Consider the following 27109-nt stretch of genomic DNA (forward strand, 5'->3'; position numbering starts at 1 on the left):
CCGTATACGAATAATCCACCTGAAATCCGCACCACTTCAGATTCGTGGTATGCTGCCTTTAAAGGGAATAGCATTTAGTACTTTCTACGTGTCCATAGTTTTTCAGTTCTATTTCTTATGCATAGATGATCTCGCTTGTCTCCACCAATGCATTTCTCATGAATCCTTGAACATCCACCATCATCTCGAATCAATATGTACACCCATTCCATGCTCGTGCTCTTCTCCATGCTATAGATTCTATCGTCGTACTGTAGCATTACATTTGAAGTATAGTATCATCGGATTATTATTACAGTAATCAAACTTTATATATATATATATATATATATATATATATATATCATCACTTCTTAAGGTCATGGATCTTCGAGGTGTCTTTGTTTTGCTTCTCTGTTCGTTATTGGCAGTTGTCATAGGACAGGTAAGAAATTCTTTTTCTGGCTATCGCATACTTCGCGTTATGTTATCCAGCAAGGTTACGGTATATACATTGCGCTTATATGCGATGAAAGTAAGCTGTCATATTGTCCACTCAACAAATAAATAAACATTCGTGGCCATCAGTGAACGCAGATAAAAGTAAGGTTTGGGATAATTTGGGTTGCGTAGGTTTAAGATTCGGGATCCAAGATTAGCAACAAAAATGCGAATTACCTCACACCCAGAAATCAAAAACTTTAGGGATGCCAGAGACCTCATTATATTTCCGATGCAATTATTTACGCACAACGAGAATACTCTTCACACCCGCAATACCAATAAAACAAATCGCATCAAGAAGAATAGCGGTGAACAACTCGATGAAACAATTTTCTACATGTGATGTAAACCATTTGGAGCGGTTTTATGTCGTAAAATGTTTTACATCACATGCATGCGGTCGTCCTTGCAAGTGCAAAAGGTTATCTCGTTGGATAAATTGAGTCCATTGGTTCCTGGAGTCATTGTAGGAGATATCACATCGTTGTCGCTGTGCTATATTTACAAACTACCTCCACCCTGGACCTGCAGCTGAGAAACCCAGCATTGAAATCACTACAAAACGTTGCCTTCGTGGGATTGAGAGGATCCAATGACCGTAGGTATAGTAGAGATGGAACAATTTTTCTTGGGAAGCTTAAGATTAACTTATTCATTCCTCGGAATAAGAGCGAGAAATTTTACGTTGTTAGTAAGAAATTGTGAAGAATATTTCATTAGTGTATAGAAAAAAGGAGAGGGTTTTCTTTGGAAATAAGGTTGAGCGTACCTTGGCTCGATTTTGAGAGCAATTTCTGCGCCGTTTCGCCTATTTATTGGAAAATATGCAATACGCAAAAAACACATACGGTGCATAGTATGTAGAACAAAATCCATAATTTAGACCATCTCTATACTAGAACTGTTTCTCGGCAATCGTATTTTTCATTTATTCCAAAGTAGATTAATGTTGGAGCCAAATAGGAAACAAAGTCATGCATGCAATACTTTATTCGAAGTTTTTCCTCGCTAAATGTCGACAAATTATCGAAAATCCCAGGTAACTAGGTGCTACTACCCCAATTCCCAAGTGAATAGATAACAAGTTCAAATAAAGTGGAATAAGCGTATAATTATTACTACTTTGTTAACTAACTATCCATACTCGATGTACATGTGTACTAAAAGCACAACTCGTCCGGGATACTGTGGCCGAGAGAAATACGAATGCAATAACGCAAGTACATCTATAATAGCGAAGTATTCTTTGAAAAAAAACAATGAAGTAATCAAATTTGTATTGGGACACAAAACTAGATATCTTCTGAAAAAAAGGCGTTGCACTTTTTTTTTAGAATTTACTTCCGGACAGCTATAACAAATGTATTGCAGGAGGATTCGGAAACATCCTTCTACGCGGGACGCCTACTACCGTCATCATTTGGCATGGGATGGAAAGGGTATATGATGCCAATATACACTGGAGAGAAGGTGCGTGTTGTGTCCACTTTTTAGATGAAAATTATTCTATTATTGGACTCTATTATTGGATGTTATTATTGAATTTGAACAAGAAATAAAATAATCTTAAAGGACGCATTTTCTAATCTGCGTTGATTACTGTACTCTGGTGCTGCGCACTGTAGTGGTGAGCTGGAGTTGATAAGGTTCCAACTATGGTCAAAAGACCCACTTTGCTTAAATCAATCGAAACATTTTTCTTTTGAAAAAAAAATGTTCTTTTGAAAAAAATCTGTGAGTTAGTCAGAAAAATCTTTCGGCGTTGCAAAAAATTCACTTCATATTTGTGACTAGAAAAATCATTTACAAATAAGTCATTTATAAATCATAAATTCATCATAATCATTATAAGTCATACATATAAATCATTTATTTATTTATTTAAGCCAATGCTTAAGTAAAAGTTTTTCTGCTAAGAATAATTTAGGAAGATGATTAAAAAGATGACTAAACGTGCTCAATTCAATTAGTAGATTCATTTCCAGAAAATCCCATAGAGACACTAGAAATTCTTCTTGGATTTATGTAGAGATGAACCGATGATCAATGATAAAACACGATACAGTCCCAAATTCTTATAAAAATTTATCTACTATGAATGGGATTGTAAAAGAACTCCAAAGTCATTTTCGAAGTAAAAATAAACTAAAAAATCGAACTTCGAACACTTATGATGTGTTAATTCTTCCTTATAGTGCTTCACATGATCCAATAATAGTTATTTATTTAGAGCCGAGAAACGAGAACAAAAAACCTGTACGTGAAACTTCAAAATAATCCGTCGTCAATCGTTCAAAATAATCTGAATAGAGCGCATTTTTACAACAAAAGACTACCTCAATGATCTTTTTAAAACAGTCAAAAATGGAACACGATTTAAGCAAAACATTATCGTCAACAGAATTCTTCCTCTACTACTGGCTTCTTTAAAATTATCGCTTTACAGTAAATGTCAATGTTATGTGGATAAAATTCGTCCCTGTCCGCGGATGAATCCAGTATTTAGCTCAACTATTTCATAGGGATTTGAGATGACGCATAAAATTCTGTAATATCTTTTTATCTCCTTTTGAATTAACGCACTCTGTCGATAATCATGTCGTAAAAGTAAGACACCAAGTGAAATGCGACGCTGCTTTTATGGGCGAATTTCCATCCGTTCTAAAATGTCTTCAGAATTTTTTCTTTTATGGCGTTCTTCAAAAAAAAAAAAGATGCATTCCACACCAAATTGTAGATTCTTAGGTTAATCTGCCTCTGCATATATAAATTCGGGAACCTTTAAAAATTTCGTGTTTTTTTTTGTTTCAAAATAATGAAACATAATGAAATTCGCTACATGAACATATAACCAAAAAAATATTTCCATTAATTTTCTTTCAAGAAATATCTAATATATAATGTGTGAGAAAAGGTTATCGCGCTCCATTTGTAACACCTCCTATTTCCTCGAAAACACCGACAAATCAAATATATCGCTCACTATAGGTAGCCTGAAGGCTTTAGATGAGCAATTATGTGGTACGATTTTTGTGTTGCTGGACCACTTATCGATTTATTGATTGCCCAACAGCTGCAGGTCAAAGTATCGTCGACGCTTATTGTGATCTTTATATTTAGCAGTGGATAGCAGATGACAGCTCTCACAATAATTATGCTCACTTAATCGGAAATGATTATTTATCACGAATAGAGGTGAATACATTAAAAATTAACATATGTATATATATTTTTGTATAATACGAATCACTCAATAGGAATAATCGAGCATTGATGATGTCCGGCAAATAATTCGTTTTCAGAGATCAATGACGGAGAAAATGAAGAGTTTGAAGGGCAGATATAACGGACAAATTCGTGATATTCTATTCGGGAAGTGATGGCGAACTCAAACTGGTGAAACGTGGCAAATCGTGACAGGACCATCTCATTGAGCGCTGCTTTTACACCTACACAAAAACTCTATTTTATTGTTGTAGTGTAATTATACATGCGAATTTACCAAAATCAAAAGGAATAAATGTTGCTTCGTAGATTCACACGATGTCTAGTGTTATTTTAATTCTCAATAATTGTCTTTTTGTTTACTCTTGACTATTATTACTACTATTTACTTACAAACACTTCACATTATCTGTCAGTTATCCACGTAAAGTAGACTGTTGACAAAAAATCCCAGTTGTTAGTGATAGATAAACCCCAAACGTTACCAAAGATCGTAAATGAAGGGATTAATCCCAAAAAAAAGGGATCTATCACTGCAAAAAATTCTGCCGAAAAAAATTAACACAATGCGGAAATATATCTCAGCCTGTGTTTTTGAGTTGTACGGTGGTATCCAAACGAATGGTCAATTAGTTAAGCACTTCCGGAACGTGAACATTCAGGCTAAAAAGTACTAAAAAGATACCCGTTGAAAGTAAGATGATGGTTTAAAAAAGAGTTCAGGAGTGTTTCAGAGATAAAAGGATAAAAGGAAAAAATGTCCGGCGTCAATCAATCCGCTTGGGATGCGCCCCCCTCGTTCACTTCAATTCAGAATCGTTTGAGGTTCACGAACGTGTTACTGGCCCATACAATGACTTGCGGTGGCCAGCCGATGTGTCAGTCAGTGTTTTTATCCTCCCAGACGAGTCTGGTAGCAATTTATCGACCCTGAAGGGATGAAAGGCTTGGCGAGCACCGGGGCGGATTCGAACCTCCAACCGACCGTACAGGAAGCGGAACCTCTTCCAAAAAAAAATCCAAAAAAATCCAAAATTTTATCCAAAAAATGTCAAATTAAGATGTTGTCGGAATTGATCTGTTACCAGCACCAGAGAGTGTATCAATACAAAAATCACGCAATATTCGTGCAGTTATCATCCGTAGAGCTCACACTGGCAGTGTCACAATTCTTGAGTCATTGTGTCATTGCGCAGTTGAGTAAATATTCGTTATGTTTGCATTCCTGATCGATTCCGGAAGCTTCACATGTGGCAAGGGTCTTTTTAACATCTGTCAAAGTTGCCATACGTCTCTCTTTCCAATCCTATCGATCATTATCGATTTTTTCGAGGATGATTATCACCTCAGCCTTATCCTTTAAGTGAGAAGCATGAGAAGCACACTAGGCGTACTAGGAGCACCTACTGAATTTTATTATTTGCATCTATTGTGGTATAGACAAAGATCAGACTCTTTGTTTGTTCTTTTTTTCTCACATTTATGAACTTGCAGGATGTCGTAGAAGTGCGGAAAAGCAAGGATTGGGCGTCAGCACGTGGAAAAGCACTTTTTTGCTTGAGTCGTTCTTAAAGTGTATTGATTAAATTCTTCCGTGTATTCAACGGCACAATCGTGTCACTGTACGGAATTTCATAGTGTTCTAAATATTTCTTGAAAACATTTACTGCTAACTTTCATTGATTAACTTGTCGATAGTTACTCTGATCAGGAAGACTCAATAATATATCCATTCCTATTCAGAATAATGCCGTTTGAACCGCTCTCTCACTACCTCTTGAAAATTCCGTGTTTTTTTCCCTCCGAAAAAGCAAGTTACATTGTCATAGATGGCTACAAATAAAAATGTAGCATTTCTTTTGTTTCTGGCGTTTACCGTGAAGTTTATCTGCTAGCTTAAAATTCAATCGTGTAGAAAGAAATGGAGGTAATTTCCAGCAAAAGTAATCGCTTGAAAACGAGTGAGTGAGAAACATATTTCGCTCTTTCAAAAAAAAAAAAAAGGAAAAACTATTATCCAAAGGTGATTTCCAAAAGTATTCAAAAACCACTTCCATCGATCTGATCAATATTCATACTCCGCGTTTTCTATTCAAAGCATGAACAATGCTTTTGTCTGCGCATATCGTCACCGACTATCCATGCTATAAGCTCATCGATATTGATTTTCTTTTTTGAATTCTACATAACCTCCTTGCATAGATAGTTAGTAAGGAGCTGATTCCCCTTTAAGTTAAATTTGGGATATTTCGATTACCAAAGGTATGTAGAAATAGAAACTCGATTTTTCTTCTCTTAGTGCTGGAAAGGTTAGGTTCAGGCGTTTTTTTTTTCCTGTAGAAATAACATAATATGATGCAACTTCTCATTCCTGAAGAACGAATTTTTCTCCTTAAGATTACCCTCCCATCTCAAGAGTTCCGCTCGTATCTGTGCTCTTCTTGCTTTGCACTTTTGAAAAATCACGAAAAAATGGTTTTCAAAATCATCTCACCTATTTCTTTCAATAAGCTAACATTTTACGTACTACGAATCTAGTTTGAAGAAGAACAGGCCACAGTAAAAACATGTCGCCTGACCGTAGAAGTCTCCAATTGACCTTACCGGCTAATTTCCTCTGACTCGTCACGTTTTCAGAAATTATTTTCTATTACCGTATAAAATCATTCAGTGCGTTTCGATCGGTCATATCGATCTACGAATATTATCGATTTAGGGATGGATAACTTACAAGTTCCGATCTCCCGACCTCTTCAACTGAACCTGAACGAAATGGAATACTCCACACCCGTAGAGAAACCAATATATTTAGTAAGTCAATTATTCTTCTATCGATTTATCGATTGTCCCCACGATATCTATTTTACTTTTAAATGTTTCCTAGCTTTATAGATTTTGAAACCTTTGAAAGAACGATTATTCTTATGAATGCAATTCTCTTTTTTTTTTGTGTTCTATTATCTTTTTAAAAACATTTATCTACAATGGGAATCTCATTTGAAGAAAAAATTTATCTTCAATAGTAATTCAATAGCTATCTAAAAATAATCAATCAAACTTTGCTCTACCTAATCCTTATTTACCAACCTGAATCACGCCTATCTTATCAGTCCACACGTTTCGTCCTTTCCAGCATGCTTTCATCACTAGACGTTATGCCAAGAAATGGCCAGGTGATTTTTGATCTTTTTTATTGGTAGCAATCAATATTTAGTGTTGATGGTTTTATTTTTTCTACTCGAACAATTTCATGATCGATTTTTTCAACACTAACAAAAAAGAAATATCCAAATAGTTGAAGAGCAAAGAATGTCCGCTTAATCGAATACCTAAACATTCGGTCACAAAAAGAACACCTTTTAGTATTCGAATCCTCAAAGAGTTTTTTTGAATACTACGCTGCATAAAACAGTAGAAAATAGTAGCGATTACGATTTTCCGGATTACCAGTGAAAGGCAGCATTCAGGTCGGTGGTAGAGTGAGGAGATCACGTTTAATTTTGCTTCACCTATTTTTTCTATTCAAAATATTAGGTTGGACAGAAAGTCTTGTCACCACTCGTCATTTTTTTCTGCTTTATTTTTTTACTCGGCTTACAATAGAAATTGATCAATAATGTGATCACCATTATTAATTACAAAAGTGTCCCATCTAACGGGCAGGTCAGTGATCCCCTTCTCCCAGAACTGGGGAGACTAGGAGTCCAAGAAGTCGCTGACCGCCCTCTCGACTTCTTCGATCCTGGTGAAGATTTTCTTAGGTAGGAAAGCCTTAGCCGGAATAAGTGGTAGTCTGAAGGGGCGAGGTCGGGAGAGTAGGGGGAATGGACATCGTATCCCAGACTAACTCCTTCGGTTTTTCATGGGTCTCCTTAGCCACATGGGGCCTAGCGTCATCGTAGAGGAGTTGCGCCGAAGCTCGTCTCGGCCGTTTTTCTCGAACGGCCGATGCAGGCTTCTGGAGCTGACTAGCATGTATGGAACCGGTAACGGTGTGGCCTTGTGGGAGCAGCTCATGGAACAGCAGTCTCCTCAAATCTCAGAAGCAACAAAGGAGACACTTCTTGGGGTGGAGGTCCGATTTGGCTTGCATCGGCGGGTCTCCTCCTCGAGGGAGGCGCGTGGCACAGTGCGCGTTGGAGTCGTAGAGGACCAAACTCTCATCTCCGGTAATAGGATCTTCAAGAAACTCCTTTCGATGCAGGCGAAGAAGGAGAGATTGACAGACGGATACCCGGGTAAACCGGGTGCCACCCGTCAAGGTGCGAGGGACCCATCGAGCCTGCACTTTTTGAAGCCGAGGGCCTGGACGCGACTGACGGCTGATAAATAGTTCCACCCAAGTCTCGTCGCAAGACTGTAGGAGACTTCGGATCTTCTTTGATAGGCGGAGTCCTAGACCGTGTGGGGGTTTTCCGACTGCGGCTTGCCTTCGAAGTCGATGTCCTTGCTTGCGAAGCGAGGAAACAAGCGCTTGACAGTCCTGATGGTAATGGTACCCTCGACCAATCTGCTGTTGATGTTGGGGCTGCTTTGCCATTGCTCCAATGCCGCCGCGCCATTCATAGATGATGATTGCTCAAGGTAGCTCTTGCGTAATTCACAGCGTGATTAAAGTTAGGAAGGCCCCTCGGCTATATATACCTATTGTGGAGAAACTTCGAGAATGTCCTACAACTACAACATAGTGCAACACGGGTTCCGCCTTAAAATGGAAAGTTCTGGAAACTTCGAAAAATGGGTAACAAGACTTTCCGTCCAGCCTAATACATAGGGAATGCTCCCACTACAACAATCTAGACTAATATCTGGGAGTTAACGTAATTCTGAAAAATAGTAGGAACCAACCATAGATGCGATAGTCGGAGCCGGTGCTCTGACCCTCTTTACTTTTGAACGGTTGGGGAAGGGACCTCCTTCACTTGAGCTGCACCCCAAGAGCTAAACTCATTTCACTTGAAGAGGGTCCGGCTTCTCCTTACCGCACCTATGAAACCAAGTAAGAAGAGGGTACAAGTAAAAGTTCACTGAGAAAAAATGAGTTTGAAATGACTAAACCAGAATGTGACACCTTACTTTCCTCTACCATTTCTTAGAAATTAGCATACTTAATAGCATACTATTACTTTATGAAAGATATATGTATATATATATATATATATATATATATATATATATATATATATATATATATATATATATATATATATATAGAGAGAAAGAGCTAATTCCAACTTTGTACACAACATATTCCAATAATACCAGAAAAAACTTGTTTTCTACATCCTACACATACGAGTCGTCCATAAAGACCGCGTCATCGGCACTGACCATAGCACCATATTACACTACATTAAAACTAAGGATTTCTTCAAAGATTTTTTTAAGAATTTTCGAGGACTTCTTCATTTGTTCATCTTTTTCATTGCGGCCATTCCGACCAAAAGTATGAGAAACGTCGCTTTTCTTCACGCTCAAAATCTCACGAGAAAAACAAGAATAACTGCACTCCTGAGAAACTTTCTCGAAATTACATTACGAAAAAAAATCTCGTGAATTCAGTTCAACTCTGATGTCGGATATTTCCACAAAAGGGTTCTCTTTTTGGAAAAAGTGTGTGTGTGGATCACGGGAGTATGACATCCGTACGAGAATTTGCTAAATATGAAGGTAGCTTCATCATTAGTTATTCTTTGCAGCAACGGACTGATAGCGGGATGCTGTCACATGCCTTCATGAGAATGTGCACATATCGGATGCCACGCTATATCGTGCTCAATTAATGCTAAAAAAAAACTATAGAGAACTGGTTTCGTTCAACATATTTCACTCACTTATGTATGTTGTCCAGTTTTCACCACAAAAATGCTATATTTTCTAATCAAATCCACATTTTCGTACACAAAAATGAGCACTTTTATTATAGTTAGACCCTGGAAATAGTATTTCTTTCTCTGCTTACTGGAATCAATTCAAGACACTAATCCCATCATAATAATCCTATCAGTGTACATAAAGTATTTCAGTAAAAACAAAAACAACAGTTTCCTACTACATCTGACTGACTAGAAAAATATGATTAATCTTTTCCGGTTTTTATAGCGTCAAAAACATCCGGACAGTGTAAAACAATATGTTTCCACCAACTACTTCCATTTACTTCATCTTGGCTTTTTTCCTCCTCAATTAACCTTTATAACCAATTTTTTTTACACATCACTAACTTGTCAACTAAAATACTGCTGGGCATTTCTTCTCATGTGAAGAATCTTTAGAAATTGTTGCATCATGTTAAGAAAAAAACACTTCCTAGTAACAAACCCTTTAACAAGCGAGCTACGGTATTTGCAAAAAGCTTTTAACGATACCCTTACAGCTTCTGGTTGGCGGCTCGAAAATTGTTCTATGTATGTAATCCCACTAACCTTTTGGTTCCAAATATTCACTAAATGATGAATGTGGAACTTCTCATCTTTTGCTTTAACCACAAAAATAAAAAAATAAGAAAAAAGCATGAAATCATCAGAAATCAACGTCACCTAATATTTAGGAGCATTCACCAGGACTTAGCCAAAAGATCAAAATCCCGAAGAAAAGATATTCCTATGCTGATCCGTTGGAACGTATGGCTACACCAATGTTTGACAAGGTAATTCCTCTTACTGGTCTTCACTTTTTTCACGTTTTCACGTTTTGTTTTCTTGTCATTTTTATTTCTTTATTGCCATTTATTCACAGTTACAGACATTTCATCGAAGAAAACAGTTCTTCTTGTTTTCCGCATACATGCTGCTTTTTAAACTTAGAAGTAAAATCCTACAAGATGATATATTGTGCTGTTCGGAAAGTAATTCGGATTTTTAGGCGTTTCAAAAAAAAAATCTCATAATGAAAGAACATTAATCATTGATATGTTTTCTATTTGATTCGATTGTCTTTTGCCATCTTTATGGTAATTTCATAATTCTCTCCCTTAGAACTTATGGTTTTTTTTAACAAACAAAATAATAACTGGGCTACATAATGAAAGAACATAAGATTTAATATCCTGATTTTCGGTAAAGGTTCTCCTATTCAAGGAGTTCTGCACCGATCGAAACAAGTGGTAGTCGGGTGGCGCAAGATCAGATAGCAAGACATTAGTTCCCAACCAAGCTCCAATAATTTTTGTCGAGTCGCAAAGTATGTACGCCGTCTAGCATTGTATTGATGGAACACTCGCTCGCTCATTCTAGCCGGTTTTTTTAAGGCGCTTCATTTAATTTCACCAGTTATCGACAACAGAGGTCTGAATTGACATTCTGATTCCTTGGAAGCACCTCAAAATATATCACTTCTTTGTAGTCCCACCAAACTGATAGCATGACATTCTTTTGATGGAGATCAGCTTTGGACATCCTTTGAGCAGGTTCATCCGGTTTTGACCATGATCGTTTGCGAGTAACATTATTGAAAACAATCCATTTCTTCATTGCTTTTTTAAGTGCAAATCGCAGATACTAACTCGCTGCGTTAAGTGAATTTCCTTGGATTCATGTGACACCAAAACATTTAGCTTCTTTACTAGTCCAAGTTTTTTTTTTATATGTTCTTAAACTTTTCCAACGGATGCGTTGGTCTTCTCAGCAAATTTTCGTACGGTTATATGACGGTCGGCTTCGATCAATGCCATCAAATGATTATGATCAATGATCAGGACGTTGCCGATCCTAAAGTGAAAAACTGCCGGAACGAAATTTTGTGAAACAATTTTCACATGTGATCTGTGACAACGCATCAACACCACATGTTTTACCTATATCGTGGGCAGCATCAGCAGCTCTTTTGCTACTAGGAGAGTAAAAAAGCAAAATAAGCAAAAATGCTCCTTCTGACACTTTATGTTTAGATTAATCCTGAAAATACAAATAGAAATGAAATTTGCGCACTTTTTTCGAAAGAAATACAGATACATTCTTGTAATATACGCCTATTAAAAACTAATAATAATGGTAAAAATCTTTTTAAATTAAAAAAAAAATTCTTTTTAAAAACCCCAATTACTATCCGAATAACCCAATATTTTTATCATGATATATTTTTTTCTATACATCTAAAAAAGTTAAATAGAGAATTTTTGTTTCGAACACATTTTTTCGAATAGTCGAATCGAATAGTTCGATGCCTGTCCATATCGTTTTAAGATTTTCAAACTTTTTGCTCCACCTTCCTCAACAGAATTTTTGCGCTTGATCAAGTGTTATTTGGAACTAATCGATATTTATTCCTTTTTGATTTTTTTTCAAAAAGTTCCTGTTTCAAACCGTTCGATATTCGGATTGTCCAAAACTTGGTGTGAATGTTCTCGATCACGTCAGATGATGCGTCAGTCGCCAGACGGATTTGCTGACTGATGACTCATACCGAAGTGAATTCAAGATAAACTCGCGTGTTAGTCAGCTCTGCTCTTGTGACCGTATGGATTCGTTGATAAAGGTAACAGAACAACGCTACCTACCGATCGATACGCATTTAAGGCATTGCTAATTCTCGATAGTGATTTTCGCGATTATATCCGCAGCCATTCTATGCACTTCAGGGACGCATACTTACAAATTCATATCTTAGGAATTTTCGTGGAACAAGGACATGCTTTCATATTTACAGCGTAGTTAGGAGCTAAATCTGTAGAAAATATTCTTCCTAAAGTTGACCGTTCATCAAACTAGGAATAACTTCCTTCAAAAAAATAAAGTAAAATAAAAAGCACTTTTGTGCACTTCAGTTGCTGAATATATTGGTGGGATTCAATTAGAAACACAGAAAAAGCGGGCTATTGTAGAGATGAAGGCAAACACACCGAGAATCGTTCGCTTAAAAGTCCTAGAAATTTACCACGAAATAGGTGGTGCAGTTATGCAGCTTTTTTTAGGGACGGTGATGCTTTTTCTGTTTACACTACTGTTTACGAAGTCGAATGTCCCCTTATCCGGTAATGCAGACAATTGCGCGAAACCAGACACCTGATAAACAGAGCTAAGCTTCTTCATATGGAAGATGCTAAGGATATGAAGGGACGGATTTGAACAATTTTGACAGCTATGATAATCGAATCTAGCCGTTATTTGAGTAAAAAATTCCGACAAAACGCCAATAAAAACCTTCCGACCTCTTAAAAAATGGTATTAATGGGAAAGTGAAAGGTAAGGAGAGGGAGAAGATATAGAAACTACCAAAAAAAAACAGGAATAAAATAAAATAAATAAAAATAGGAAATAAAAAAATAAAATGAAATAAATAAAACTTGAACTGCGCAAAAAAAATTTATGTCCACGATGTTGCTTGACCCTTTATAGGATAATGTTTTGAAAGAACGAAGGTGCGCTATGGGAATCCCCCATAGGTCCCACGTTCTTCGAATTCCCGCATCATAAAATTGAATGGAGTAGCAGTTTTTGAGCGAACGACCCATATTGCTATCGATGGTCCATGTGCTTCTCCTTGAATAATACTGATTTCCGAAGAGAATGTGATCAAACGATACGAAACATTGCATGTAGAGCTTAAAATGGTCGAGATCACTTGTAATGGAGCCTAGCAATAATCCCTAAATGGATGGATAATCCGCAAATCTGTGGGCAGCTCTGTGTTTTGTTAATCTCAAAGGAGCACTCCACTCAACCACTATATTCTCCCTTTCCCCTACAGCTACAACTACCTTCTAATGTTTAAAACTGATCCTGAGCTGATAACACTCTTGCAGGAGAGCAGCAGAAAGGCCGTAAGTGCTGTTATTGAATCCTTATGTCCGTTTTTTAGAGTGAAGTGCAGGGAAATATACCCAGAGGCGTGAACTGATTTTCTCACCGTTTAATCACAACCACTTCAAAAAATAAGTATTATTCGAGGGAATCGCATTTAAAAAATCGACAATTTTGATTACTTACTCAAAAAGTACTACTTTGATCAACTATGAGATGCCGAGATTTAAACAAGGCCGAATTTGGGACCTAACTGGCGTTCCCATGGTAAATAAACACCCACATTTCATCTTCATCACTACTTTTTCTGACTATTTTTTTAATCTTTATCATTTTGTATCGATTTAACTTTTTTCAACCTTCTTCAAGAAAATAATTAGCACTATTGATAATGAGTAGAATGCTTACTTAAAAAATTAATTGATGTTTCAAAAAATTTTCAAAACATTCTTTAAAAGATAAAGTTAAAGAAGTAGTGACAAGTGGGATTTTTATTGGCTACTAAATATTACATTAACAATGTAGAAAATTGAGATATTAACATTTCTGGAGTTAATAGATATAATCAACGATCAACACGAGAACTGGTCCCTTCCTTTTCCATCTTCCATAGTGATTTTTGTTCTCGTATCGATTCAAGCGCATGTCATAATCTTTAACTTTAATCACGCGCGTTATTTATGTACATAATTGTTCGTACCATGCATAAGGGTATCAAAACAAAAACTAGTAAAGCGGAATAACAGGGAATATTTTCACATTTTATTTTGTCTACAAAACTTACAAAGATACAAGAGAAAATAATCCGTGGGTACCCATTATATTGACATTTTCTTGCTTTCGCTAGAAGTAAAAATAGTTCGGAAGGATATTTTCAAAATTAAATTTATTACAGACAGAAACTAACCAAGCAAAGAAAGGCCCGTCATCAGCCGCTACCGTACTCACTATGGCCGGGCTGTTTGTCGTCGGAATTCTACTGATGATGAGCGGTATTATCGTATTGATAGTGGTAAGTTCATTAATTTATTTATTTCATTTCATTCGTTTATTCGTTCAATCGATAATTCATTCATTCATTCGTCCGTACGAATCGTCAATAAATTTCTTGAATTGTTTTGAGTTCAAAGCAATTAACAAAATAAATTACTAGTTAACACCTGTTTACGCGACCATTGCCGAGCAACTGTCCTGAAACTATTTTAAGTTCCCAATGCAACGAAAAAAAAGGTAACGAATGTCTTTATTTGACGTTAGTCCAAATTAAATTAATTATTAATTATTAAAAAATCAAATTAAATTCGGAAAATTTGAAAAATTTAAATGGTGTTCTTGTGAAAAAAAACAATAATTAAGGTTAAAAAGATATTTTCGAGATAAAATGGTACAGAGGTATAGATATGTGATGATATGATGTTAGATATAAGGTTGAAGAGTATCCATGTACTACCGTGTCATATGCGATACACTGATATTCGTTGCATTAATCACTTTCAAATCTCCCTTCGACTTTTTTTTACTTCTGTATTAAAGGATAAAGGATAAAGTTTCTGGCGTTAGTCAATCCGCTTGGGATGCGCCCCCACGTTCACTTCAATTCAGAATCGTTTGAGGTTTACGAGCGTGTATCTAACCTATACGGTGACTTGCGGTGGCTAGTCGATGTGTCAAGTCAGTGTTTTTACCCTCCCAGACAAGTTTGGCACCAATTTATCGACCCCGGAGGGATGAAATGCTTGGTGAGCACTAGGGTGGATTCGAACCTCCGATCATCGTGCAGGAAGCGGAAACTCTAACCGCTACACCACACCCGCCCCACTTCTGTATTATGTAATGAAATTATTGTATCATGTGTTTGTGTAATGTATTCGGCCACTGAGATATTCTGTGGTCAATTTAATGTAATAACTTCAATATATTACATCCACGTTCTCTTCACTAAATCCTTGAGGCCCAGACATTTTCTTGCGACATTAAGACTGTGTCCGATAGTCCATCGATATTTTTGCAAATCATTCCAAACCCCTCTCGTTCGCTTTCGATTTCGGTGACGTTCTTCATCCCCATCATATCGTTCTTACATATCCTTTGTTATATATGGGCACAATCATGAGAGATCGCTCTCGCAGAAGATAAGGGAACGATAGAAGAAGAGTGCGGTGAAATAGCACGTTGACGACGGAGAACGGCAGAGAACGAGAGTAGAAGATCGACGATTTCCGAACAGCCATCCGCGAATGTATGTTGCGTTCTTGAGTGAACGAGATTATCGGCAAGATGAACGCAGATCTATGGGTCAACTATAGAAAAGGTAGAATGAGGCGATAGACAAACAAATAAACACAAAAGTAAACAGACAAAAAGGTGATCTATGGATCACTTTCTACATTCCTTCTAACAAGGCAATTCTTCGCCTCTCTCCGCTCTCTCATTTAACCCTCCTTTATCACTGAGTTCTTTGTCATTTTCCTCTTCCCTTTTCATCAAACCCTTTGAGTCTCTCCCTACGCGTTCTTTTCGCCCATTTCTTCTCTTTTTTTCTTTCTATCCTTTTTCTCCACCACCTTCGGTTATTGACTTTCATCTTTTTTCTTGAACTCCTCCTCCTTTCTTGACCTCTATGTTACTCATTCCTATCATACTGATTTTCTACTCTGAAAAAATACATAAATCAGCAGTCAAAACTTGTAATTTTTCTTGTTTTTCTTAACTTTTTCTCAACGCTGCCATCTTGGTGATTGTTCTTTTTTCTGTTCATTTTCTTTCCTTGTTATTTGTTGCAACCTCATTGTTTTACCCAATTGTCTTCCTCCTCACTCTGATTCTCTTTCTTTTCTTAGATTTCCTTTATTTATTTTTTCTCGATTGTTTTCGTAGATAAGCTCTTTCTTCTTATTTTCTCTAACGATTCTGTTGATAAATCATAAATTTACTCGTTGAATTTTCGCATTTTTCTTTTTCTCATTCTAGGATTCCATTAGGGGAACCCCTTTTGTTTTATCTTGAAGGAAACACAGGAGTCGTTCTATTTCTCACGTACCGTATTTGTCGTATTAACGAAATAGTACGTGCACAATAATGGACAAGCGTGGAGACGCAGGCAGCGTTGTCGTTACGTATGCGGTCTGGAAGATCCCGTACGCGTAGATCCCGTACGATTATCGCTATCTTATTCTGCTTCTCTAGCACCTACTCGTCAAGCGTTGCACTCTCGTCTTCGACTGCCGGCTCGAAACAAAGGATTGAGAGAAATCATTGGGAGAATATTGAAGATTAACCGAAGAATATGAGACCGTATTGAGGAGATGGGCAGCTTGAAGGCGATTACTCGACGAACAATCGAATTAGCGACGCGAATTCGCGTGGGTGTGGTGGAGAATTAGCGGGGAAATTAGCTAGCAACAGGAACTCGTACCATCACTATAATTTATACGGTGAAGCAGATTCTCTAGAAATCACCACACCGTAAATAATATTTTCGAGCTGAGAACTATGTTTAAGTGACGCGATCCCAGTGCCGCCAATCCCCGTTAACAGCAGCTACTGTCATCGTCGCGCCACAAATTGCAGAAAAAACACTTCCATTATGTCAGAGATAATTTAAAAACTTGCTTTAATTTAAAAAGCTTTTTTTAAAGACTACTACAAAACTAATACAGCTCTAAAGCGACTCATTGGCAAACAGACACACTAGACTATGCATTTACCGTAAAAGCTCGAAATATTTGAAAATCCTATTTTTAGCCGATTTTTCAAAATAATATTTTCAGGACTGTTTGTTTGAGCAATCAAGGTGATTCAAAATTTGTTCTCTGGCATAATAACTTCAAACTAAGAGATTTTCAAGTGCTTTGATAGAGATTTTCAGTAAACCATGAAACTGACCTTGTTTCGAACTTGAAACAGATTGACTGTAAGCTTCTTCGAGTTCAGGATTGCTTCGCAACGAACCGCCTCGAATATCCTTGAGAAAAGTCCCACAGTAGTCGCAAGTTGTTGTTTGCGATATGCTGGAATATTCTTAGAATCAAATATTGAAGAAACTATGTGCACAACACTGCGCTTGCCTTTTTTTGTAGTTTTTGTGCAACACTGAGGAGATGACTCAGCGATGATTGGTGCAACGGCTGTGGGTGGAGCAAGTTGCAACTAAGGGCACAATAATATTAGTAGATTTATTTTCAACACAATATTTACAAGTTTCCTTCTACTGTCATAATATGATCATTATTTAACAATGAGATGAACACTGCTTCCCTCGGAAATCCGAGAAACAGCGGTCTCGATCACCGTTGGATTCAAACTTGCTAAGGTCGCATTCCTCCAGTATCCGACGCGTGCACTTGAAACGAGAAAACGCGTGGTACTGTGAAATCACAGCAAAAAATGCTTTTGGTTTAGAAAATTAATTATTTTATTAATATTTCTTAGTGCATCCATACCGTTCCTCACGTATGAATTACTAGTCTAGATGAAGTCATGGATTTTCAATAAATTTACGCTCTCTTTCGATCCATAACATTAATTTTGAGCAACTAGACTTGAACAAAGCTATTCGTTATTCTTAACTGTTCATCCGTTCATTTCTCACCTTTCTTCATAAAAAAAAGTGTTTTTACGTCCAATCTGTGGAGTTGAGTTCATGAGGAGACATACAAGAAGCACAAAGTACGAGGTGCAAGCTCAAATTCGCACTCTTCGTGCTGCGCTCGGTGGTGTCGTGTATCTGTATTAGAAGAATACACCGTGGATCTTTACGCGAACGCTTAATTTTGTCTTATAGCTCGAAGCTAGCAATTTTAGTTATTCAAGACGTAATTTTACTATAACAGCAAAGAGATTACCGTATACTATGTACTAGAAAGTCCTCTTTAAATGTCAACCCTTCCGTCACGATTCCCTTCCTCTGTAACGAGCCAGAAAATGAAAAATTAATTTCTTAGGGAGAGAATATTTTTCAGAATATCTACAATATAATACAACATCTGCCAGACAGGGGTTTCCCAAATCCTATAAATGCTCTGTGTATTTGATGTGCAGTGGATTCTTTGAGACAAATTCTTTTTTTTTTCTCGCTCTCTCTTCAGATTTCGAAGGAGACATTCCATAAATCTCTTTTTGACGGCTGTAACAATGAAAGACGATTCAAATTATCGTCAAATTGATTGAGTGGGGAGATAAAATCAAGAATGAAGCGCAAATAAATTCGGTTCAGAACAAATGTCTCGAAAGATAAACATCTCAGGTTCATATTTTGATTAAACGCACTTCTTTTACGTCTTTACACGTTTCCGTAATAAATACTCAAATAAACTAAAATATCATTAGCAAAAAAAAAGCGGTGAGACATATGACATCAAATATAGAATTCTTTGCATTCCTCGGAAACTGTGCGTATTGTATACTGGACGAACTGAAGAGTGCTCGGTAATGCCAGTCCTCCTCACAACTTCCTTCTCTGCTAAAGGTTGGACCGCGGACAATTAGTAGTTTTTCATGCAGTTTTCATTTTAGAAAAAAATAGCTTTACAGCTGTTCTTCTAGTCTTATAAATGTTTCGGCTCCGTTAGTTCTAGCACAATTTGTATCAATAAATTAAGCATGTTTCTATTAGAATCAGAACGACTTTGTTCGTTTGTTAGGAAATTTGAATTTTTCATAACAGCTGTGCATTCAGCGGTCAAAATCTGCCACACATCCACTCGTGATATCCAAGACTAACCGTGGGTCAAGTTTTAACCTTCGAGCAGACAGTTATTACACTGCGCAGTTCTATACTTAGAATCGCATCATCTAGTTCTACTCGCAAACGTCTTTTCATTATCATTTCTAAATATAATTATGATACTAAAAAAGCTGGGAAATGTTCTTAAAAAAAACAAAAAAAAACTTTTCTCAGCAATTTCTGCAATGTTCTCGTGAAGTTTCCCAATAACATCTATATATTTCACTGAAAAAAAATACTAGAAGCAAGTTTAGGAAGCTTCGATGAACTGTTAACCGTATTCGAATTTTTTTTAAGTTTTTTTTAAAAATGTAATAAATTTTTCGACGTTATTCCCATTTTTCCCATGTTGACCTTACTTTAGAGAAAAGGAGACAGAATTTTAAAAAATTAAATTAAATTCCTTAAAGATGATAAGGAATTTCCAACCAGTGCATTGGCAAAAATCTTGAATTATTACTTCACGTGATTTTGAAGAATTATTCCATTTATCTATTTTATTTTTATTACTTACTACTCTAATATCCAATGTTAATTTATATTTATTATTGATTTTGATGTTTTCAGCACACCGAAACCCCGTTCATCATCACCGGTTGTCTGTTCATGGGAGTTGGGTTCAGCATGTTGTTGATCTGTGGCGTGCTGCAACGCAAAAACGTTGTTAAATTCGTATTGGACCTCAATAGAGACCTTTATTTTCTCAACATAAACAAAAGTTACATGTGGAAAGTGATGTTCGAAAATCGAACGGATTTACCGTTATCCGAGTGAAAGAAAAAAATTTGCAAAGTGAAAGATTATGAGAAGAATAGAGAGCACAGACGAACAAACGGTGGGTCTAGTCCAATGTAATTAATTATATTACCTGTTCAATAATGGGTTTGTTTATAATCGTCATATATTTCTCGCTATTTTTAACTTGTCGGGTGTAGATTTTCAATCGCAAAATCGATGTTGAAGAGAATTTATTGATTTATCGATTACTGCCGGTTATCGACCATGTGCCTGTGATAGTGTTTCCTTTAATGTGAGCAATTTATGCATAATAAATCCTTTGAAACATGTGATCGCAGCTGACAACCGATCTGTTGATAATCTAGAAAAATCCTGAAAAATATCCGGAGAAAAAAGAAGGACTTTAGGAGATACTTTCTTATGGGAGCAGCTAAATATCGCTGATAAGGCAGCAGAAACAGGTTTCAGCGGGTCAAATCATGTCAACTCTTGATCGTATGTTGTTAGAACGTGTTTAACAGGTTAGCGCGCATTTCGATGACACGTTAGCATACGAGTTATTGCGCCATAAAAAAGATATGCGAAAAAGAAAATCGGGAGCTCCGAGAAAAATGCCACAGAATTTTCGCGAAATTTCTTAGAAACAAAAATTAGAAAAATTAGAAACAAAATTAAATTGCCTTGAGCACTCGCACACAGCGAATCTCTTACATCTGGAAAGCCTCCTCGATAAAATTTTATGTTTCCTCGAGAATAAATAAATAAATGTCCAGGAAACAGAAATTCGAATCTTCTCAGATCCTTAGAAACTCTGTGAGGATTCATTTGCGATACATTCCAAAACTCCAAATGGTCCGATGCGTTTAGTTTGTAAGCGACGATACCAATCGTTCCAATACACACTCCATGAATTCAGAATTTTTTTTAATGGAAATAGAATCGCATCATAAAGGTTCAAGTGAGTATTTCCGTGCAAAAACCCTAACATTTGAACGGAAAAATAAACGTTGTGATGTCCTAAGGGGATTTTTAGTGTATTCTGCAGGAAATGGAATTTACTAGAGAATAAAATAGAAAATATTACAGCCAACATTACCAATTATCAATAAAAACACTATTATTATTGACAAAATTTCTATTTAGTGACGTACGTAACATCACTCCACTGACTCTTGGTTGTCCAACATATAAGTAATAAATGTTACATCTAAGTGTACACTGAACATTTGAAGACTATTGATAAGAAAGAAGAATCCCAGTAGAAAGATGGAGAAGACCAAAGAAAGAAAAAAAATACTCATTCTCATAGAATTTATTTAATCCTCAAGATTTATTTTCTAAAAGAGAAGAATCAATTAAATGAGAAACACCTATCTGAGTTTTTATCAGAAACATCTGAGCATCTATTTTCATGGGGACTTAAAGCGACTAATCCTTCACAGATCAAATCTTATGTGTAAGTATTTTCAAATGAAATTTCCTCATGAACCAGCTGTTCTCCGTTTGAGAGTCGTTCTGGAGTATCACAATATAGAAGAAACTTTCAGAAACACTGAGAAATGATCTCTACTTTTATATTTGAATGCTAGGAAAGAATCTTTAGGATCTGAAGAGAATTATAATAAATTGTACGAATTCTAAATGCAATAGTAAAAAAAACTACCACGAAGAGGAACTCACAAATCACTCATACAATGACTACTATTCGGTACTTTAAAATTCTACATCATTCACATTTTCCACAAATTCCAACCATTCAGGTTGTTTCAAAACCTCATTTAAAAAGATTCTTAGTGGAAAAATGGGCAAAGTTAGTCACGGAATCCGTTAGAATCGCTTGATAAAACCTTACATTGACTTTAAAGTGATTTAATTGATTAAATTAAAACTGAATATGGTTCAACATGTCCCTGATCGAAGTGTACCGTATTCGAATTTTCCCGCCGCTTCATTGAAATACAAACTATTTGTCTTCGTTAGCACTAGATCTCGGTACGAATAGTGGCGAGATGCGCTGAGATCCCCTGCGTAGGCGGAGTCGACACTGATCTCGGATGACCGCCCAATCCTCGGCGTGTGCTGTACGATACGTGAGAGAGCGGAAAGATACGAAGGCCGTTACGACTACAAAAGGCCCGTCGGTTGCCGCGAATCGACGCAGTCCGCCATGGAGTCCGACGGACGCACCAAGGCCTACAAATTCGTCGCCTATGCGGCCGTTTCCTTCTCGGTGGTCGCCGTTTTGTCGGTTGTGCTCACGCTACCGATGGTGTATAACTACGTGAGTCATGTGCGACGTCAAATGCAGCATGAGATCTCGTTCTGCAAGGTATGTGAAGTTTTTAACTTTAATTTTAGGTAGTTTAATATTTCCTCCACGAAAACAAAGTTTTGTTCAATTCTTGATATTAATCCAAGTCCCTACTGCTGGAGGGGACATCCAACTGATTCGGTCCTCCTTACAGCTACCTTTCCTCTTCTCTTTTTAATCACAGAACAAAACATAGCGGTATTTCTTATTTTCGTTAATTACCTAGATTTCACCAAGAGCGAAATCAAAATAGGATCTAACAAGCAAAAGCAAAAAATAAAATCGGCTTAAAAAAAACTAACAACCATTCCGCAAAAATAAGTAAGTAACCCAGTAGTAGTAAGATTGATAAATGAGCGACAAGATAGGCCTCTTCCGCTACGATGTACAGTAATTGTGTTGTTGTTATATTGCTTCCTTTTGTTCCTCACCGAAGAGGAAAATCGTCACGAATTCCCATCGGTTTTTAACTAATTACACCAGAGAACCGTCGATTTTTCTTCTTAGCGATCAAATCAGCGACTCCTCGACATCTCAGACTATACGAAAATCCTTGAACTTAATCCTGACATCATTGCTTACTCAGAAGAATATGAGGAACGTTTGGCGTCGCATCAAATTAAAAAAGATCATTTATTTATTCCACAAATGTGAAAAATTCGATCTTTTTCCCTTAATTTCCACGCATCTCTCCAGAAGTCCTTCTATTTCAGGGATCTGCCAAGGACATCTTCGCCGAAGTGAACTTCATGAAGGCTAACGTTGGTCCCGCTGCCCCTCGTAACCGTACCAGCCGTCAGTCTGGCTATGGTGCTCCTGAGGTCAATCCTGCCCCCAATCTTCAATGTGAGGGATGCTGTCTGCCCGGACCCCCAGGACCAGCTGGAGCGCCCGGAAAGCCAGGAAAGCCTGGACGTCCAGGAGCACCTGGAACACCAGGAGTGCCCGGAAAGCCACCTACTGCACCATGTGAGCCAACTACACCACCACCATGCAAACCCTGCCCACAAGGACCACCCGGACCTCCTGGACCACCTGGAGCTCCTGGAGACCCAGGAGAGGCTGGTACCCCTGGACGCCCTGGAACCGATGCCGCTCCCGGATCACCTGGACCTCGCGGACCTCCGGGACCACCTGGAGAGCCTGGACAACCCGGACCTGCTGGAGAGCCTGGATCACCCGCACAGAGCGAGCCTCTTACCCCTGGATCCCCTGGAGAGCCTGGAGATGCTGGTTAGTAAGATTCAACGTAGTTCAATTACTGGCTCTTCGAAGGAATAGAAGCTAAATAACTTTGAAAATATCTGTTACTCAGGTAAATATTTTTTGCAGGACCACCAGGACCACCTGGACCTCCAGGAGCCCCAGGAAACGATGGAGCTCCAGGACCCGCTGGACCAAAGGGAGCCCCTGGACCCGATGGACCACCTGGAGTCGATGGACAAGCTGGACCACCTGGACCTCCTGGACCTGCCGGAACCGCCGGAGAGAAGGGTATCTGTCCCAAATACTGCGCCATCGATGGTGGAGTGTTCTTCGAGGATGGAACTCGCCGTTAAACGGTGCTGTTTGTTCATCGACGAACGATACGGATACGGTAGACGATGTCAGTTTACGTCGTGCCGTTATCCTTATCCAATCGTCATTGTTGTACGTAGCGTTCACGATGCAATCAATATAATTTATTTGAATAATAAAATTTCACTCCTTAGCAAATTTTAAAACTCTTAAGAAGACGAAGAAGAGAAGAGAGAAGAAGAAAGAGAGGCTCTTCAGTCCATCGTTCTGTATAAAGATGAAAAATCCGCGAAATATGCAGAAAAGGGAAGGGAAACGTCTTAGAGGATATCCTTTAAAATCATTAAAGTCGTTATCAACCAAAAGGTTAAGAAGAATACGATTACAAAACCGTAGAAACCCAGAATGGGTACCAGGAGAAAGCTCCTACATCTCCCGTCAACCGTTAACTTTTTTGAAAAAAAATATTTTAAGCTACCGGTCGCGATTACGGAAAAGCCTCTTCGGAAACAAAACATTAAGTTCCAATTATTCCAAAGCTTTAAGGAGTTCCAGATGGTTGTTGGAGAGATTTTTGCGCAGCGTATTCTACCTAGGACTCTTTGGATCTCCTTTCTGCCATATGTTCATATGAAATGGTTGGATTGTTTTTTTTTGCAGCTAACATCCTGAATATCCAAGACGTTCTATTCTTCGGGATGCTTACAACTAATGAGCACTTGCTTTGCATTCGTAGAAATCCTAGCTCTTATAGTTCTGTCATAATGGACTAGGTAATCAAACTAGCTCGTATAATCAAAATCAGAGCAGGAATTGGCATTCATGAATCGTCCTTAAATGATGCAGGCTTCCCAACCTCATTATGAATCCGATAATTGCTACAAAAGTGCAGATAGGATCTCCAAAACCGCCCTTCTATCATCTGTTTCTCAGTGACATCACGCTAATTCACAAACTCAACCCATTGTTCGCGCACTCAAAGAAAAGCCGCCGCGAGAACTGGCAACAGCTGGAACAGGATCGTGCCGGGACCTGAGGCATTTCGAGACAAGGCGCGGCTGCATAATTAGGCGACATATGCGACCATAAGATCATCTACTGTGTTCCATCACATGCGAGCGACGTTAGGTGTTCGGCGATTGCACCGGCAGATAAATGTGTCTCAGATTGCGATCGGTTCACCTGGTGAGATCCAAGGATTAGTGAATGGTGGTAGCGACGATTATAAAATTCGGGAAAAACTGGAGTCCTACACAAACCCCTCATCATTCTATTTTGTCAACAAAGTTGTAAAGTGAAGAAAATAGAACATTATAGAGATATTAAGAATTGTTGCCCACCTTGCAGAGCACGTTGACGATAACATATTCATTATGTCGCACCTCTATGCGTTGTTTCATGCTATCCGGGACACAAACATTGTGAAAGATTGAGATTAGTCCGCCTAAACATTGTTTTTTTCTCTATGGACAGCAAAAAGTAACTATTCGCAGAAATAAAAGCAAAGTACTTAGTTATAAAAAAAAGTGCAATAAAATAGATAAACACAAATTCAGTAAGTCTAAGTAAATGTCGACCACAGCAGTATTAGATCTGCACAGCTGGGTTTCTTTTTGTGTAATGACTCTACCATGGAAAGGTCTTGGAGCGAGAACTGACACTTACAGCATACTTTCCGCTTGTATTTTACTTCTCTCTCATCTCTCTTACTCAATAAAAACAACTAAGAACGACGGCCAATAATTCAATGTAACCTGCCTGTAGTTCGGCAAAAAAATTCATCACCACATACTTTTTGCTTCGCTCTAAAGTTCGTCTGGCTCCACTTGTCTCGATGATCCGAGAGTTTCGGTTGTGACAGTCAGTTGTCCAGCGAAACCGACTAAACGGAGCAACCAAGTTCCCCTGCAAAAGTAGTAAAAATCTAATAAAGACGATAACTGCACTTAAAATATCCACAGTCCAAATCCACAGAAACTTCGCTTATGGGTTTGCTAAGAGTTACTTTCAATTACAGTGATAAAGTGTGATAAAGTCGTTAGAAAACAAAACCACCTTATGGATGAGAATTTTATGAATTCTCTAAAAAAACATCGAATTCGTGGATAGTTTCTGATTTTTAGCATTTGTCTTCCTCTTACTACTATTCAATAAATAATCCGAACGTTTCCGAACGATCTAGCCGAACTATTTGTTTCACCGACGGATGACGGCGATCTCGTGCGGATAGGTCGTAAATGTAATCGGGGCACCGTGTTATACCTGACTATACTACAGGGACAAGGATAATTTCATGTCCACAAGAAAGAACGATGCTCCATATGTCCCATACGTGAGATACGAAAAATAGCAGGAAAAAAAACGGAAAGGAAAAATCCTTGAAAACAATCAAGTGCTGCTGTTTTGTCAATTTCGAAATTGAAAGCATGGTAAGAGCTGAAAGGTAATAAGTAGTTCCGGACAAAACAGCAGCACTTGATTGTTCTCAAGGATTTTTCCTTTCCGTTTTTTTTTCTGCTATTTTTGCAAAAATCATCACATTAGTCTTAATTAACGTTAATTAACATCAACTACATCATTCTTAATCACATTAATCACATAACAATCTCTCTGTTTTAAAGGAAAAGAAACTTGAGAGAGAACAAATGTTCGGTAAAGAAAACAATATACATATACAGTCGAGTCAACAACGCTTGGAAGGTAAGTGCAGTTGCGTAGGCGGTGAAGCTCAGCGATTACAATCGATGTGGGACCCTTGCTAGCACCTGTCATCAATGCCTCGGTTCTAACCGCCAGTTCCAACATGTCACATCGAGGGCAGCTGCATACGGAACTGGATTGAGCTTCATGTCGTTTTAACTCGACTATACCTGAGAACTAGAGTAAATATATACAAGGTGAAAGTGACATGACCTTCTACTTAAGAAAAAATTGAGATTCTCCTATACAGAACCAGCCTGGTGTTTATTTTGGTGTTCGCTTCGCTCGCCTTCACCGATCAGTAAGAAATAACAGTAGCGACATGCTTTGGAAATTAGAATTGCTTTTTTCTATCAACGCTTTCTTCAATTTTTTTTTACCCGAAAATATAAGCATAGTTGAAAGATTTTATGGTTTTCCCTAAAAGCGTCGGTTTTATATTTGGAGAAGAATAGAACTTGATTTAACATTTATGTTCCTCTCCAATCTCCACATTTTGGAAACATTATTCGAAGTATGAGTTTCCTCCGTTCTCGGCTATTAGCAAAGAACGAAGTGCTAACATGAAATAAATAACCACTACCATGGTGATTATTCATTATCATTCATTATGTTCACTATTTATTCATTATGAATATCACTATCGTAGTGATAAAAATAACGTTCTAC

The 27109-nt window shown here is 37.7% G+C and overlaps 3 protein-coding genes across 5 annotated transcripts; 2 read left to right on the forward strand and 1 right to left on the reverse strand.

Annotated features, from left to right (window-relative positions):
- Positions 1-361: 361 nt before the first annotated feature.
- RB195_013552 (uncharacterized protein) lies at positions 362-3863 on the forward strand (the record flags this gene model as incomplete). The annotated part of the gene is made up of 3 exons (XM_064203431.1): positions 362-424; positions 1855-1953; positions 3786-3863. 3 exons carry the CDS (start codon positions 362-364, stop codon positions 3861-3863), a joined length of 240 nt encoding a protein of 79 aa, XP_064059312.1.
- A 2563-nt stretch (positions 3864-6426) lies between these two features.
- RB195_013553 (uncharacterized protein) lies at positions 6427-23781 on the forward strand (the record flags this gene model as incomplete). Of its 3 annotated transcripts, XM_064203433.1 has the most annotated exons (7): positions 6427-6519; positions 10259-10357; positions 14344-14460; positions 19741-19833; positions 21944-22240; positions 22936-23455; positions 23555-23781. In XM_064203433.1, the coding sequence occupies 7 exons, from the start codon at positions 6427-6429 to the stop codon at positions 23779-23781; spliced, it is 1446 nt and encodes a 481-aa protein (XP_064059313.1). The 3 variants fall into 3 exon arrangements, with proteins under 3 accessions (XP_064059313.1, XP_064059314.1, XP_013305646.1); XM_064203432.1 differs by lacking the exons at positions 6427-6519; positions 21944-22240; positions 22936-23455; positions 23555-23781 and adding an exon at positions 6843-6881 and having other exon boundaries at positions 19741-19947; XM_013450192.2 differs by lacking the exons at positions 6427-6519; positions 10259-10357; positions 14344-14460; positions 19741-19833 and having other exon boundaries at positions 22079-22240.
- Positions 23782-25141: 1360 nt separating this feature from the next.
- Positions 25142-26512, reverse strand: RB195_013554 (uncharacterized protein; the record flags this gene model as incomplete). The annotated part of the gene is made up of 3 exons (XM_064203434.1): positions 25142-25184; positions 25533-25645; positions 26417-26512. The coding sequence occupies 3 exons, from the start codon at positions 26510-26512 to the stop codon at positions 25142-25144; spliced, it is 252 nt and encodes an 83-aa protein (XP_064059315.1).
- Positions 26513-27109: the final 597 nt, after the last annotated feature.

The sequence above is a fragment of the Necator americanus genome, chromosome V (genome assembly GCF_031761385.1).
Source record: "Necator americanus strain Aroian chromosome V, whole genome shotgun sequence".
NCBI lineage: Eukaryota > Metazoa > Nematoda > Chromadorea > Rhabditida > Ancylostomatidae > Necator > Necator americanus.